The sequence below is a fragment of the Photinus pyralis genome, unplaced genomic scaffold (genome assembly GCF_008802855.1).
Source record: "Photinus pyralis isolate 1611_PpyrPB1 unplaced genomic scaffold, Ppyr1.3 Ppyr1.4_LG1, whole genome shotgun sequence".
NCBI classification, from domain to species: domain Eukaryota; kingdom Metazoa; phylum Arthropoda; class Insecta; order Coleoptera; family Lampyridae; genus Photinus; species Photinus pyralis.
In genome coordinates this window covers 37,283,403-37,300,980 of record NW_022170249.1, presented here as the reverse complement: position 1 = coordinate 37,300,980, position 17,578 = coordinate 37,283,403, and the positions used below count along the sequence as shown (strand labels likewise).

At 35.9% G+C, this 17,578-nt stretch overlaps 2 protein-coding genes across 2 annotated transcripts; one reads left to right on the top strand and one right to left on the bottom strand.

Annotated features, from left to right (window-relative positions):
- The first annotated feature begins 1 nt into the window (after position 1).
- LOC116160599 lies at positions 2–983 on the top strand. Its single transcript, XM_031473834.1, has 4 exons — positions 2–269; positions 323–508; positions 560–916; positions 969–983. The coding sequence occupies exons 2-4, from the start codon at positions 323–325 to the stop codon at positions 981–983; spliced, it is 558 nt and encodes a 185-aa protein (XP_031329694.1). The 5' UTR covers positions 2–269.
- Positions 984–2,306: 1,323 nt separating this feature from the next.
- LOC116160590 (piggyBac transposable element-derived protein 4-like) lies at positions 2,307–3,263 on the bottom strand. Its single transcript, XM_031473823.1, has one exon. The coding sequence runs from the start codon at positions 3,261–3,263 to the stop codon at positions 2,307–2,309; it is 957 nt and encodes a 318-aa protein (XP_031329683.1).
- Positions 3,264–17,578: the final 14,315 nt, after the last annotated feature.

The window sequence follows — 17,578 nt, the reverse complement described above, 5'->3', positions numbered from 1 at the left end:
ATATTCAAACGATAGAATACATGGTATTGTATTAATATTAGAATATTACAGAAAGTTGGATTTAGTGGTTAGGCTTTAATATTTCCTTATTTTTCATTCTTTTGCTAGTTTGTAGTGTAGAATTTGTTATATAAGTATATCCTTTCCTATATACCTAGTTCTGTAGTGGCTAATTAATTGCTTGAGTAGTTGTACCTACCTAATCCTTAGTTTTTTGGTTGAATCTTTTTCCACCCGAAACCTCCGATTATAGTTTGTTGATCTCCAAGGTAAGAAAATGAACAAAAATGTTAAGCATGTGTTGTAATACTGTGTTGTGTAGATGTCTCGCAAGCCCATTCTGTCGTTAGCGACTATTTTTACATACTTTGAGGAAAAACGTACCATACAAAAAGCCGAAAATGCACTTAACAGCGGTAATGTCCAGAAGGTGCAGTTTATGCAGGAGATTTCAACTGTAAAAGGGGAAGTGCTTGCAAGCATGAAGAAGCAAGTGTACAAAGTTGAGGTTTGTACTAAATTCTGTTGAAATATTTGGAATTTATTGTATTAATTTTAGCTTATCATTACTAAAGATGGGATAGAATCAAGCACTTGTACATGCCCACGTGGTTTGTATTTATGCCATCACATGGCAGCAGTAGCCCTGTTCGTGCACTACAACATCTCCATTACGGATACTGCATGTTCGTGGGTGAAATCGGCACAAGAGAGCACTAACAAAACTGTAACCGATTTGTTTCCCAAACCATCGACATCAAGAGATTATGTCGCTGTGGCGGAAGAGATCTCCGATCAAGCGGTCCAAACTTTGTACGAGGACCTGAAGTTATGTGGGCCAACCGGAATGGGATGGTTGCTTGCCCCATCTCCCGAAGAAGACACCGACAATGTTGTTGCCAGCATCGAAGACATGGTATTTTGTGACGAATATACCAAAGCAACGGACAAAATTGGATACTTACAAGAAAAGTTACACTTAAAGGAAGAAGATATTGTAAGGATTGCAAGTCTAACTGCTGGACAACATGAAAATCCTTTGTGGTTAATTGCACGGAAACATCGGGTAACGGCGAGCAATTTTGGCAGAGTGCTTAAAGCTATTAATAGAAATAGATTCCCACCTTCTTTTTGGAAACCACTGACAGGTATGTTTGCCCTTCAGTTTTGAAATTATAATATAATTTGCTCATTTCTAGGATCATACAATTTAGATGGTGTGAAACAAATTCAGTGGGGACGAAGCAATGAAAAACTTGCTATTGCTAAATTTGAAGAGCAATCTGGTTTGAAAGTTGTACCTACAGGAATCTGGTTAACTAAAGAGGGTGTCATCGGAGCTAGTCCAGATGGATTAATTGAAGACAAGGCAATAATTGGAGTGAAGTGCCCATATAAGTACAAAAACAGCAATTTTAAAAATGTTTTAAATGACAATAGTTATATTTTAAAATATGTGGGTGAAAATTTTATTATAAATAATAATCACGATTATTATGATCAAATTCAGGGTCAATTACATATTTTAAACAGAGATGTTTGCTATTTATGTATTTGGTCAACTATAGATTTTATTGTTGTAAAAATAGAAAAAAATCAGGCATGGAAAGAAAATATTCCAAAGTTGTTAACATTTTATTATAATCATTACATTAACCATATACTGAAATGAATAAAATGATATGTTTTTTTGTTTATATAAAAAAAGGATCGGATGTTTATGTACCTATCTGCTAAATGATAAAGTATTTTACAAGTCACTCTAAATTATATTGTCTCTCAACTTCTTTAATAAGTGGGTAGTTGAGATTAGCCAAGCATGCACATACTTTAAAAATTTCACTGCTATACGGCCTCAGAGTAGCAGGTATAAAGTTCAACACTTTATAAACTTTTATTCTTCGGATAGCTCTCTCCACGTGAATTCTAGCCTTCGGTATCGCCATTGTTTGCTTAATCTCTTCAGGTGAAAATTGTTTATTCACTAAAAAATGGTGGTATATTTAGGGCAACACCAGGGGGTCGATTTTTGGCCGTACGTTTCCTTAAAACGTATACGTATTCGTAAAGAAACGTATATTTGCAATTTTTGACCATACGTTTATATTGCGTATACGTTCAAGTCTGTTCGTTTTTCTGCGAGCGGGTAAATGGCGTTCGCAAACGCTCGCAACTGACGTTTTGTGGGTTATGTATTGGTTAGTGTTGAAGTTTTGACTCTTGAGACTTGAAAGGTATCTACTAACAACAATGGATGAAGCTGTGAATGCGTTTGTAATAGACAATTTAGAGAATGCCGAACGCAATTATCGCCCGAATAGGAACCGTAATCCTTGCAACCACATAGAAGTCTTAAATGAAGCAAAATTTATCATGCTTGTGTAGAAGAGTTTGGCATCACACAATGCTAGAATTTTTAACCCGTATTTATTGGGCTTCGATGGAATGTACTGACGAAAACTGCATTTTCCTCGAAATCCGGCCAGCATCTCGTCCACGGTCACAAATTCGGAGTGGTGGAATCCGTTCTGACAGTTAGCAACAAAACGGTCAAAAACATTGCGTATAGGAGCCAATTTATCTGTTTCTCTTCTCATTGCTCGAGTCTCTTTACTGTCAAATCTTAGGCAACGAATTAGAAATCTAAACCTTTGCAAACTCATGGCGAGGCGAAAAATTTCTACACCAGACCCATCATTACTCCATAAATCTTCGGCATTGAGACGATTTGCGTGATACACACCAGCCATATAAATGACTCCAATGAATGCACGAATTTCAATTAGATTAGTCGGGGTTGCGTCTCTTTTTCGCATAAAATTATTACGAACAGATTCAATATATTCGTTGGTGCACTCGACAATAATGTCGAGTATCTCGTCGTTGAAAAAATACTCCCATATTTCCAGTGGTTCTCTCAAGTTTCGTGTTGTCAATGAGGAGCCTGGTAGACGTTTCACAATATTCATTTGACGTGTTTTGCGTGTTTTGGGATGTGAAACCACTTTTCTCCAACGCGTGACCTTATCCTTTCCATAAAACGATAATCGACTGTTGGGACTTTCTTCTCCCATTTCCTCGTCATCGGAAATATCCTGCTCGGTGTCGCTGTTCTCATTTTGCTGCTCTACACGATCCTCTTCTTCATCAGACTGATCCGTATCAGAGTGATCGTCGTATGCAATTCCTTGTCCTTCGTCGTTCAAAATTTCTAATTCTAAGAGTTCTTGCAGTCGAGCCTGTTCGCTTTCGTAAGACCACATGGCTAAGTAATAAACAATGATGTCACATTGAGAAAACATAAAAAAGGCGAAAGACTTTACCTGACAATAAAATAACCCGATTAGTCGCGCCGGTCTCTCACACCGTAGGGCACAATATTTTTGTCAAACGGTCACTTACAACACTCACATTAACACTGCTGCACCACGGCACATCATAGAAAAGATACATGGAATGGGAGGGACCTCCCACCATTATTTTCAGAATACCACTAAATAAAGTTTGTGGTCGGTCTCACAGACCGTGCGCGACTAACGGAAGGTTAAGCTTAGTTAAAATTGTAATAGTTTGTTATATTGGAATAGATTTTTTGTTTTTTGTTGGTTTTATAGAATACATCCTATGTTTTTCAATATGAAATTTTATTTTAATATTGCTCAATAAAATAAAATATTTTGGCGCCGCAACGCTTTAAATTTCTACAGATTGATCATTTCGGATAAGGGCGTTGTAATACAATTATTAGATTAAACAAACTTACCTAAGTGAAGTTTGATCATAATTGTATGAAACGCCTGTTCTGAAATGATCAGGTCCCTCCCTGCCCTTTCCCATATAGTTGCGGCTAAGCTTTAAAGAAATGAATAACTGTTCGCCCTTCGAGCCAGGGACGGATTTACTTTTTGCGTTGAGCTTTAAAATTGTGGTCCGCAGCACCTACACGAAGGTACTACAGATTGATCATTTCGAAACAGGCGTTTCATACAATTATGATCAAACTTCACTTAGGTAAGTTTGTTTAATCTAATAATTTAACTCTTTAACGCCCACGAAATTTTTTGAAGGATATTTACATGGACATCGTCTATAAGCTCAAATTGAACCAAAAATCAAATGTAACTCATATCCGGAAATTGATAATAGTGATAGTATGTATGTGTCCTCAAATGGGGACAATGGGAAGAACGACTACCAAGAGTAATATTGTAACAAAATTTATTATTGTCGAAAAACAGAATGAAAATTAAGAATGATAATTTTTAAAACACTTTCGTTCACACACACAATGTTACTTTACACTGTTCGCAGCGCCATCTTGCTTTCTGGTGGCATTCAGTACACCGCAGGTGTGCTGAAATTTTTTCTGGGTAATGTTCATCTTTTACTTTCCTGGCGGTGACTGGTACATGACCAGCTGGACGATTCTTGAATTGTGATTTCTCCTTCCCTACAAGATAATGCATAACTATGTTTCTCTGAAATTCCAACAGGCCCATTGGTTCCCCCGAATATAGCTGGTACAACCTCCATGCGTTAACCACTGCCATATTGATCATATTTGTGAATAGTACCCACACCCACTTCTTTCCTCGAATAGATTTCGGTAGTTGTTAACACACTGGTCACGTAAGTCCACTCCACCCATCGATGTATTGTAACTCTTGAAAATGGTAGGCTGTGGAACGTCAACTTTCTCCTCAGCAATACTGGACCAGCGTTTCACACGGTAGATGGGTTCTGGTGAATGGTAATTTGTGACCATAGTTACTGGACTATTGTCATTCCATCTGACGAAAAGGAGGCCTGCGTCGCTATCGTACATATGTTCAAAATATTCCCTTTCTTTTTTTTAAATGCTTTAGGTTCCAAAAAAAGGGCACTTTCTCATACGATTGTCCCTGACCGTTCCTGTAGCACGTTGTCCTCGTTCCTTGAGTAACTTGAGCAGTCCATGACTACTGAAGTAATTATCGAAAAATACCACGTGGTCAGATGGCACCGAAATTATATCCAAGAGATCTAGGATTACTCGTGATCCCAAAGGAAGAGTATTGACTTCGGGCTTTGAAGTACCCTTCGCTCCACAATAGGTATCAAACCCATATGTGTAACCTGTGGAGCTACACAGCATCCAGTTCTTATATCCGAAACGAACGGGTTTCCCTCTAATATACTATTTGCTGGTATGTCGGCCGAAGAACTTCACCATTGCTTCATCAATCGAAAGATGCTCATGAAATAAACCCCACTGCTGAAAATTTTGATTCAGTTTGGTCATAAGTGGACGCAGCTTTGACATCTTATCGTTTTTATCAAAATGATCATTATCAGCAAGGTGGATGTATTTTTTGATCTCCAGGAAACGATTGCGGGACATGGCATTTGCAACAATTGATACGTTCAGATCACAATCCAGGCTCCAGTAGTGAAGTCTGTGATACCCCGTTAGAAGAAGAATACCAACAAACAGTTTCATATCAGCCCTTGATACGAAAAAATCGTGCTTGTTTTTTTGGGAGGAATATATGTTAGTTTGTGTGACAATATGATCATAAATTTCATTGTCAGTTCATTTTTCTACATTAGTTTGTTTCTGTGTGCACATGTTAGAATAATGATCTAAATTATTACAAAAATTACACTTAGCTTCTATGGCTCTGCAATTTTGTCCTTGATAATGCAGATCACATCGATAGCACTTCGGGATGTCTTTGGATCTTCGATTTCCATCGAAGTTGTTCCGATGTCCACTGCTTCATCGTTGCTCTCATCTGTGACGCCATCTTGTTTCTGTTTTGTCTGCTGGCGTTGAAATTCGTCTTAGATATGTAGTGTACTTTGTTTTTGTTGGTCGTAATTTTTACAACCTGTTCATGCGATGATTCCATACTTTTGAACAGTCTCTAGTGTCATCGCGTCATCTTACACCGTTGTCTCATTTGCTCATCCGTTATGCAAGTCTTGATGAGGCGTCTTCTAAATCACCTAACTCACATTGTTATGCAATGGTGGTTACTTCTGTGATAAAATTGGCAGTGGGTTCACCTTCATGTTGTTTTCGTGTGAATAATTTGGCGATTAATGGTTCAATCTCTCTTTCGTTGTCCTAGAACTTGAACGTATTATAGATTCGGAATCCATCTTCTCAAACCATTTGAAGTAATTGCGCACTTTGAGTTGCTTGATTTTTCTTATCCATTTCGATGGCTCTTCAGTCATTTTTAAACCTTTGAATGAAAAACCTCCAATTCTCGATATTTCCACTGATGTAACGTAGCTCAAGAAGTAAAAATCCCGAGGTACGCAAAACAAATTCCTTCCAAGCTGATTTTTGGTATAGATGTCAAGTAACTATTCCTCTATAACATATTAAAAGTCTCCAAGGATAGGAGTGGAGCTTCCGCCGCCATATTGCCAAGATGGCGCCTAAAACGGTTTTTTTTTGCAAATATCTCGCTTCCGGTGCCTTCTAGCGCTAAAATAGCCATTATAAAAATTAAAGAAAAGGAAATTTGCTACAAAAAAAAGGTTATATGCATTTTTCTCCTAAACTTAATAGTTTAGGCGCCACATTCGTGGCATAGATGTTATTGCTTGTGAAAATCGACCTTTAAACTTAGAGAAACCGGGCCCTTTTGGAATTTTGATATTTCACCGTTACCTGTTATCACCTCCACTGTAAAGCGAGCCAAAACCAATTTATGAGGAGTTTTAACATCCTCAAACTATATCAACCATAGAAACGAGTGTGTAGGTTTTTATGTTTTATATAGTCAGTAGTGTGTTTTTGATGCGGGTGGAACATCGAACTACAAACAATGTAACTAGAAGGGAAACCGGTATAGACGACACATTTGTACCGTTGAAACCTTGCGATAGAATGAGTTGATGGTATAACTATTTCAGTCACTCTCATCGCGCCCAGTTTGTTTATTAGTACGCCTGATAGAAGCAGAAAATACGACTGTATGAATTTAAGTGAAATAGAATATATATATGATAATGAATTTAATTGTTACTAGTGTGAGAGAGATAACCACTCGTCTGGTTTCACTAATAATATGCTTGTTTCCCTTCCAGTTACGAGTATATTGTTCAATGGGTGGAATCAAGACGATTTCCGATGTAGAGTTGCAAATAAATATCATCAGACTTTTGACATCGGCAGCATAGTCGATGACGAAAACAAAGATATAATTGAGCTTTGTACATCGGATGAAGTTGAAAATGAAGAATATTTAATGAACTAGGTATTTAAGGTTTCGTTGTTTGGGTTAATGATATACAATATCAATTTGAATCCTTAATAAGAGCTTTAATTTTAAACGCTTATCATGATCATTTATTCCTTTACACGGATGGGTCAAAAACCGCAAGTGGTACCTACGGGATGTGCATTGTATGTAGATGGAAACGAATGTGAATGGTCGATGCTTCCCCATACATCCATATTTACAGCGGAGCTTTATGCTATTTGGCAAGCACTTCGCTACTGTGAGATGTATCTTGGAGAAAGTAAGTTTGTCATCGTAACAGACTCCCAAAGCTCCCTAATTAGCTTGCAAGATCCTTACACTAGGAATCCGATGGTGCAACTCGTATTGTCAAATTTTAGGCATTTGGGTACTCTAGGTAATTCTATTACATTTGTGTGGGTACCTGGTCATATTAATATTGAAGGTAATGAGAGAGCTGATGGAGCGGCGTGTCATGCGGCTGAAAACGATACCGAATTAAAGGTAGAAATATCAACTGTAAAAGATTTCAATGCATATTTAAAAAAGAAAACAAAATCATTATGGCAGCAAGTATGGTCACAATCAAACAGCTCTCTACGGTCTATTAAACCCACAGTTGACGAATGGAAAATACCTCTACTAACAACTCGCAAGGAAGCATGTATTTTGCATCGATTAAGAATAGGGCATACCTTACTGACCCATAAGTGTCTATTACTAAAAGAACCGCGACCTATGTGTATACAATGTGCAACACCTTTGACAATCGAACACATTATTTGTGAATGCCCAATATATGAACCAATGCGGCAAATGCATGAAGTGTCAAATACTATGGCGGAAAACTTTAGAACAAGTAATAATACAAAAAATTTGATACAGTTTACAAAAGCAATAAATATATTTGATAAATTGTAGTAATAATAGTTATTGGTAGTTATGGCGCTAAAGACCCTAGAAGTAAATGCGTCAAATCAATAAAAAAAAAGAGCTTTAGAAGTGTTGTGTAAACCCATCCACGCTCTTAATTTAAAATGTGCGTGCGAATCAAAACACATTTGGTATTTTATTGAAGAGAGAGTATTTCAAATGCCAGCAGTCTCCAATAAAAATACTAGCACGGCTTTAATTCTTGCAGATATAAAATTTCATTTGGAATAATCTTGATTTACTAACAGTAAGTCAAAAAACCAACTAATACTAAGAATAGTGTAGATTTTATTTACGTGTCCATTATCCCTACATACATACAATACCGGTAGCACAGGGCTGATTAGGGACAGAAGCGCATTTTTACAAATTTGGCGCGATTACGTCGATATAGTAGGTTCCGTTGTTTGGATTGATGGACATTTACATTGCCAGATGTCAATAGCATGTGAATCGACAGTTAGTAGTGTAGGGCAGAGAGGACAGAGGTGAGGGCGTGTTTTTGGCAATAGCCCATTTTCATCAACGATTAAGTCGTAATCACAAAACAATGATAAAGTAGTAAGTACTTACAACAAGGAATCAAAATCAAACTAAACTTGACCTGAAAGTTGACCGCGGGAGGCGTACCTGCAATTAAGAAAATAGTTCTCTGAGCAAACAGTCAACCCAACATGACTACAAATAGTACTGACTGTCAATGACTATACTGAAAATGAAAAATGAAAACTTTCATAATATAATCTCAATAATATCATACGAGAGTTCTTATCTTTCGTCGTTAGATTGGAGATCTCTATTTTCGATATTCTATGAGAGTTCTATAATTTAGTGGTTCCACACCCTTAGGTATAGGATGAAGAAAACCTTCCCTTTTACCAAAATTTCTTTTGTTAAATAGACATGAGATACAACAGGCGATGTATCGTTCAACATATTTCCTCATTCGAGGGAACCAGTAATTTTCACTGTTTAATGTTCTCTCAACTCCGAAATGACCAAGATCATTATCAGCAGCTTTCGCAACTTGCTGTCGCATCCCTCTTGGTACTACCCATAATATACCTCTGGGCAGCGTTGCCAGTTGAATGTAGTCAAAGGTACTGTTGAGACATGGAAAAAAGTACTGATGGAAGGAAAAAAGTATTGATGTTTATAATTGTCATGGTGGTAAAGTTGCATAAGAATCTGCAAAAATACGCAAGCGTTGTGCATATGAAAAATATTCACAAAAAAACAGAAAACCCGTTATATCCTCATGTAAGGATTTGTTTATTACGAACCGTGAACGTTAGTGATTTTAATAGTATATTAAGATACAAGTGTATAATCAAGTCTTTAAAGCACGCGCAACGAGTTTAAGGGCACGACGCAAAGCGGAGTGCCTTTAACGTTGCAAGTGTTTTAAAGACCAATTATACACGTGTATCTTATAGTATTTTTTATTATACCTGCAGTATAATTTAAAAATAGGAAATACAATGAAGTCATATTGACGTTATACTCGAATACGTGTCTAATTAAGTGGGCTGGGTGTTCGTAATTTCACGATTGCCATGGAAATGTCACTTGACGTTTGCTTATAAAAATCATCGTCTTTGTGAATAAACGATTTCCGTTGAAAAACATAATACACCGCCCATTAAATCGATTGTTGTAAAATCTAAACAAACGTTGGTAGGTGTAAAATCCAACTCCAGTAAAGCCTATTATAAAGAATATGAAAAGTATTGTTTCCATGGATGGATAGGAAGTTACTTACGAATACAGTCTTAAGTGCATCCATAATGCTGGCATATTATGAAGGAAATGTCAAAGGTATTTAAATCTTCTATATTTTGGTGCATTCATTCAAAACTTTAAAGCAATGCTGCGATTAAAAAGTGGAACAGATTTGAAAGCATACCCTAAATTACGCGCGTTTGTGAAAGCTTCAACCAAATGATAGGTACAAAAGCCAAAGAAATGTTCTGCATTTACAGAAAGCGACCTAAGAGGATTTTTTATTTCATCCAGATGAAAGTTTCAAAAGTCATACTTGAAGTATCGTTACTTAGCAACTTTAAAGCACGTGTGTTTTAAAGGCCCTTTTTCGCACGCATTTGAGTGTTTAAAACGGAGATTGTGATTCAGGTATAATAAAAAAATTGTATTTTTTAAATCACAGCAATACACAATGCATGCACAAGTTTACACAGTCATGTCGGATTCTGTATGCAAATAATGCAAGTCTGGTAGTTGGTATTAAACATTCATTTAAAAAAATGAGAAATAAAAACAAATTAAAACTATATTTTAAGAATATGGTACATTTTTGTTTCTTAAACTTGTGGATGGATTCCATTGGTAACAATTTTTCTCATTTAGGAGCTCTTTACCTAACAGTAAAGAATTGCATGTTGTGGGCAACAACCTATTTCTATTTTTTGTTTTGATATTAGTTAGTTGTGAAAATATTCTTTCAGCACATGCACTACTGTGTGGAAGACTAAGAATATTAAAAACAAATGTACAAATATTAAAAAAAACATTTCGTATTATTTCCACCCTTCAATTCATATAATCTAAACCAAAATTGTTCCACATCTAAATTTCTCAACTTATTTTTAATATCATCTGATAAATTGCATATTTCCCTGTATTCTTCACATATTAACTCATTGTTTTCACTAAAGCTAGGGAACCTAATTAACAAATCTATTAATACATCAGCACCACTACCATCTAATGCACTAGAGGGGTTTAAGCACTCAAAAGCTTTGTAATCGTCGAAGTTTTGAAATCGTTTTTGAATTTGAGTACAAAGTTCAACATAATAATTCAAGCACTTAAGTTTAAAGTTATGAACATCGCCGTTTTTAAAATTTTTATAAGTTTTGATAATGATTTCCACATTTGCACCTAAATATAAATTGTCAATGCTTTTATACTCCCTGGCATTAGACGGATTTACTTTTAAAAAGGGAGTATTATCAACATATTTACTATTTAAAAAGTTTTTGAAAATAGTTTTGCGTAGAGTTTCTATGCGTGAATAAATTTTATGTACCTGTGGTTTTTCAGACTGAAATTCCAAATTTATTTTGTTAATAATGGGTAATATGTACCCCAGGAATGTAAGGTACAACTTAAAAAGGATATTATTTAAAGCATTTTGAATTGTCGAAGCTGCTGTCAAATGATCTTCTAAAACAGCGGCATTGAAAAACAGAGTTAGAGCAGACCACTGTTCCAGCGTTCGTTTAACCACTGCCTAAAATAAGATAAACATTTGTAACTTATTTATGAGTACGCATTTAAAATATAACTTACTTCTAAAGACAACCACCTTGTTTGTCCCGGTTTTAACAGTTTGTGAGGCTTTAGGTTGGCATATTCTTGCATTTCTTTGAAGTCTTTTAGTCGTTTGGGGCTGGAGCTTAAATAATTGTACACATCACGTACAAAATCTTCGTTCTGCTTCGGCAACTTTAAGGCAGCAGCAGAAGAACATAAATGTAGTGAATGACATATACATCCTATTACGAAAATATCAGGAGTGATTTGCTTAAGCCTTGCCTGAACACCATTGTACTTTCCCATCATCACTGATGCGTTATCTGCGGCAAAACCTATTAAATTATGCAGGTTTCCAGCACTTTCTAAATGGCACTTACAATGCCTTCGGAATCAGCATTTTCGACTTCTACTAGTGCCAGAAGTCTGTCCCTGATGATCTCCTGATCATAATCAACATAGGCTCTGGGTGTTGTTCGATACACCCTGCTGTTTCTCAAGCAGTAGTTTTTCTAGATATCTTTTCCGTTCTCTGTCACAGGTGGTTTTGATAAACCACTACGTATTTCTTTAATTTTGTCATCTGTTAGCTGACCAGACAGAACCCAATCAGCGGTATCTATTCTAAGAATGACTTCGCGTTCTTGTCCTTGATCGGTGGGACAAGGATTCCGACTAAGGGCATCTACGTGATTCATACGGTTACCGGGTCTGTATTGAACTTCAAAAGTGTACTCTTGAAGTTCCAACCTCCAGCTGGCGATTCTAGGGATTAATTCCTTCTTATTGCTGGTTGCTTTAAGTGAATTACAGTCTGTGACAACAGTGAAATTGATTCCCAAAAGGTATCTTCTGAATTGTCTTAAGCTTTCTAAAAATGCCAAAGTTTCTAGTTCGTACGAATGGTATTTCTGCTCTGTATCTGATGTTTGTCTACTAGAATAAGCTACAGGGTGCAATCTACTGTTCTGATTTTTCTGGAGCAATATTCCTGCCAATCCTAATTGACTTGCGCCGGTATGTAGTTCTGTTGTCGCTTGGGGGTTGAACAAATTTAAAACAGGTTTAGTCACTAAGATCTTTTGTAAGTTTTGGAAAGCTTCTCTTTCTCACCCCATTGCCACGGTGCATTTGTCTTAATTAGTCTTGTAAGTGGTTTTGCGATAATGGCATAATTTTGTACAAAATGCCTAAAATAACCAGTGAAACCAAGAAACTGACGAATGTTATGTACTGATTTAGGAGGTGGGAATTGCTCTATGGCTTTAACTTTGCCTAAGCCAGGTTTTACTTATCCATTTGAGATTTCAAATCCCAAATATGAAACAGATGTCTGCAGGAAATAGCACTTTTCCAAATTTAACTTAAGACCTTCCTCACGGAGAAGCTTTAGTATCGTTTCTAAATGATACATGGCTTCTTCGATGATGTGCCCATGGATTAATACATCATCTAAATATAAGGACGCAAAATCCTTTGTAAAGGGGTTACAAGCGGTAAACTTTTTGGAGTTTTCCTTCACGGGATGTGGTAGTATCAAGATCTTAAATCTAGGCAATCCTAGGTAAAGGGTATTGCTCTTTCAGGGTCTTAGAGTTTAGTTTCCTATAGTCGACGCACATTCGCTCTTCGCCATTTATTTTCTTGACCAGCAAAATGGTCGAGGAATAAGGGGAAATAGACTCGCGAATAACGCCATTGCCTAACAACTCATCGATCATTCTCTTTACAGTTTTCTGCTGATTTATGGACATACGCATACGAGAGTTCTTATCTTTCGTCGTTAGATTGGAGATCTCTATTTTCGATATTCTATGAGAGTTCTATAATTCTCGTTATATTAGAGTTATTCAATTTTCACTTAGGTATAATTGCACAAGAGGTTTGTACCTATATTACCGAGTAAATTGGGGTTGTTTAGGTCACGAAAATCTGCTGCCTAGCAAGAAAACAGATTTGAATTGCAACAACCCAAATTTACTCTGTTTAAATACAAACCTCGAGTGCAATTCGGCAGGACAAGTGCGTACCTTGCTTTCAAGGTCTCTAATTTTGTTGATATGTAGTTGTATTGGTGTTACTTCTCAACAGATGTCATTATTTGTGTTTATCGTCACTCCGGAAGAATAGTGGCATAACTTAAAAAAAAACATTTTTACAGAAAACGCAATTGTAATTTGAACATTTTTTCCAAATGTTCTGTATAAATTACAGAGACCTGCAGAAACGGTTTCATTATATTAAATTCATATTAATACGCCCTATCAAACAAATATATTTTGTTTTTGAAAAAAATCGGATTTTGGGCTTTGTTACATAAAGTGTCAGTTTTCTAGAGATAAATAACTTTTTTTTAAAGAAAAATTTACAAAAAAACCGGATGTGCTTGACAAAATATATATTTATGAAAGGTGTAATTTAAGTTCAAACGTTTACAAACTATTGTAATAAGGCAAGTAAGTCATAGGAATGGCCTTCTTCTTAAATAGGGATAACAGGGACTCCTTTTTTGATTGAGAAAGTTCCAATCTTTTGTCATAAGCTTTCTTCAAGGTGATTTTGTCATTCTCTATTGTACTCCTTCTACTTCTGACTACTTCAACTTCTTCAAAGTTTTCTTGTTCGAAACTAGTTTTGTAAAACACTTTTCCAAAACTTTCTTTTTCTACTCTTAAAACCTTTACTTCCGTTAACTTAAAGTTATTCCCATCTTTATCCTTTGGAGTATTCATCCATCCAAGATCAGCAACTAGTTGTTTGAGGTCAAAGATGTCCGCATGCGAAAGTTCAGTGACTTTATAGGGGGTTCCCGTTTTCTTGGCACTTCTGATTAAAGAAATGTATTGTTCTGGAATAAAAATTGGCCCAGACTTTTTCGCTCTACTAATTTGTCGTTCGATAACCGAATGAGCATTGTCGCCTTCATTTTGGCTATGACCAGTAATCAGAAATTTATGTGTGATACTATTAAGACATTTATATTTTGATACAGCGTGCATATACATCGCAATCATAAATTTGTTTTTCTGTTGTTCACAGCAGTTGTCAGAGAAAAAGACAACGTCAATCTCATTTACATCTCCCTTCGCGATTGTGTCCAGATAATAAAAAATACATGACCCAATTTCGTTTGCTCCCCTTTGTGCCTCTGCTTCATGCCATACAAAGCATTGCACGTCAGTTGATTTTAAATCGTATACAGTGAGATTAAAAACATTCAGCTTTGAGGCGTAATAAAATGAAGATACTTGTCCTGATGGGCATGGTAGGACGGCCTGTAAATCAAACACAGCAACATGTCCATTATGAGACTTTTTATCCTTTTCTTTTTCAGCACGAGCTAATTTTGCTTCTCTTAAGTGAATCTGATGCATGTTGTCCATGAAAGCTTTACTGGCATCATCAGAATTAGAATACCCAACGCAAGTTTCACATTGATCCTTTTTGGGTATAAAAAAGGAAATGTTAAACTCTTCATGAAAAATTTTAAAATACATCATGTAATTAGCAGATGGCTGATTGTTATCTGTGCAATAATTTTGGTAATCCCTATGTATCTGAGCTAAAGATCGACCACCCTCAATAAATTCTCTAGTTGTTCCTGCGCGGCAGTAGTTGCTAGGTATGCGAGGTATAGAATTTATGTGGTTCCTAACACTCTGTTTAATCGCTTCATCTGTTTTCGTGTGCCTACCATGTTTACCATGGAAATCGGCGGCAATCATATTTCCTGTAAAATAAACCCTTTTCTTTAAAACTGTTCTTATAGGCCTATCATTAATGGATAACGTTGCTTTGAAGAAGGTTTTACGCACTTGAACCTTTTCTTGATTAACGTGAAAATAGAATGCGTTGTTACGACTACGATCGAAAGTTCTATTTTCCTTAACATACCTGTACTTTGGTTTAATCTCGCCATATTTGCAAGCAAAAAATCGCGTTGCCTTTGCAAACATCCCAAATTCCAATAATCTTTAAAGATCTTTACCCGATCTTCTTCAGTTATTTTTGTTTTACACTTTAATCTACATTTGTCACCGCAAGGAGGAAGCAATTTCTTTTCAGGAAATAATTTTTTAGACATAGACGATGAAGTATAAGATTGACCACCATTTCTAGCACGCTTTGCAAGATTTTTGCTCAACTCATGTACATTTCTCATGCGCTTTTTCCCGTTTTTCTGTGGTACAAGGGTTTTTTACTTTTCGTTTAGATTTGGGAACATCAGCATGACTGTGATGGTCATCATCACTACCACTAGTAGTATCACTTGAAGTACTAGAAGAACTATAGTCAGGGTCGGCTACACTATCGTCCGAGTCTTCCGTGTACGATGAAGACAAGGATGAACTAGAACTAATTAGGTTACACTCTTTATCTGTATCAGTTACTATCTCTTCAATATGATTTAAACTGCTACCATGTTGGATATCTATCAGAAAAAAATAATAGACCTAAGTCCTGGAAAGCCTCAGATGGAATTTACCTGAATTTTCCAAACTGACAGAAACATTATTGGAACCGTTCGGTTCGTTTCCTTGTTTAAATACTGGAAGTTGCTCAGATTCATCAGTATTAGGCAATACCTCATCTATTATTTTTTCATTACAGGGAAACACCATCGTCGATTTTGTGTTTAACATTTGCATCTTGCGTGGCAAGTTTCAAAATAAATGCACTTCTAGTTGACATTGTAACTGAAACAAGATTAATGGTGAAAAAGAATTTATTTCCGTTAGAAGGGCGGAAAATTAAATTTTGCGACACGAAGACAATGCACAATTTGACATAAAACTAAATAGCATTGCTTACCTTCAAAAGAAAACAGTCACAACATCCAAAATGACACTTTTCTAGTAAAAGATTTGAAAAAAATACCGTACTTTTTCGAGTTAGGTCGTTTTTCACCATAAATCGCATACGTTCTCACCAACAGCCAATTCTCAACTGAAGTTATGACGTTATTCTACTATAAAGTACCAGCACTTTGATGTGCGGTAATGTGCCCTCTCTCGTATGAATTGAGGAGTTTAAGTTATGCCACTTTTTCTCTGAAAATTTTATTTCGTTTGATACTGTTCTATCTATTAATCTTAAATTTGCATTTTTTGAGATGTGTCACTTTTCTTCCGGAGTGACGATATGTCTCTGTAATGTGAAAACAACAACATAATTTAAGTTATCTGTAAGTGGAGAGAAGTGATCTTTAAATGTCGACAGGTGTTCTGTGAAAATGGAGGACGGTATGTATGATACTGTTTATTTACACATGTAAATATATTTTTTCTACAACTGTCAAAAAAACCTGTCATTTTCTGACGAATTTCGAAGCGCGTAGTACTAGATTTTTAAACGGTTAATTAATAAGTAAGGTTGCCCTTGACAACGTGCGCGAAATCGTCAACAGTGAAAAAAAGTATTTCGCGCACGTGACAAAGTTGAACTTAAACAGCAAATTTAATTAACAATCGGTTCAGTTGTAGAAAAAATATTGTATATAACGCTAGCGCGAAGTTATTTCGCGCATTTGACTGATATTTTAACTCGGCCTCGCCTCGTCAAAATACCTTCAGTCTCAATGCGCGAAATTGAACTTCGCGCTCTTGTTATATAAATAACTATTGCAATACGTTTATATAATCATGGTCTGCTGTACAAACATTAGGGAAATTGTTGCATTCATTTGCAATGTGTTTACTCATGTGGTGTATTTTTTAAAACCCCTACAAGATGACGTACGCAAATGCCACAACTAGGTGCTAACGGAAGCTCTGAGAATAGCATTTTTCAAGATGAGCAATAATGCGAATTTCTTTTCCTTTACGGTTTTATATGTAAATGACAACACATATATTTTCATTTCCAGATACTACCCAACCAGCAAGGAAATATTTTTAAAAGATTTTTAAAACATTACAACGTTGAAAATGCATTTTTAGAAAAAATGTTTTAAGGAAAAATGTTTTAAACACATTTTCAAATATATTTTTTTGTAACGTTTTTGTTTTTTGTTTTTTATACATTTTTGAAATAATTTCGTCTAATCTTTTGCAAGAAAATGTGTTGGAAACATTTTTAAAATAAAGTCTTGAAACTTTTAAGAACATGTGATCTTGTACAATATATACTTT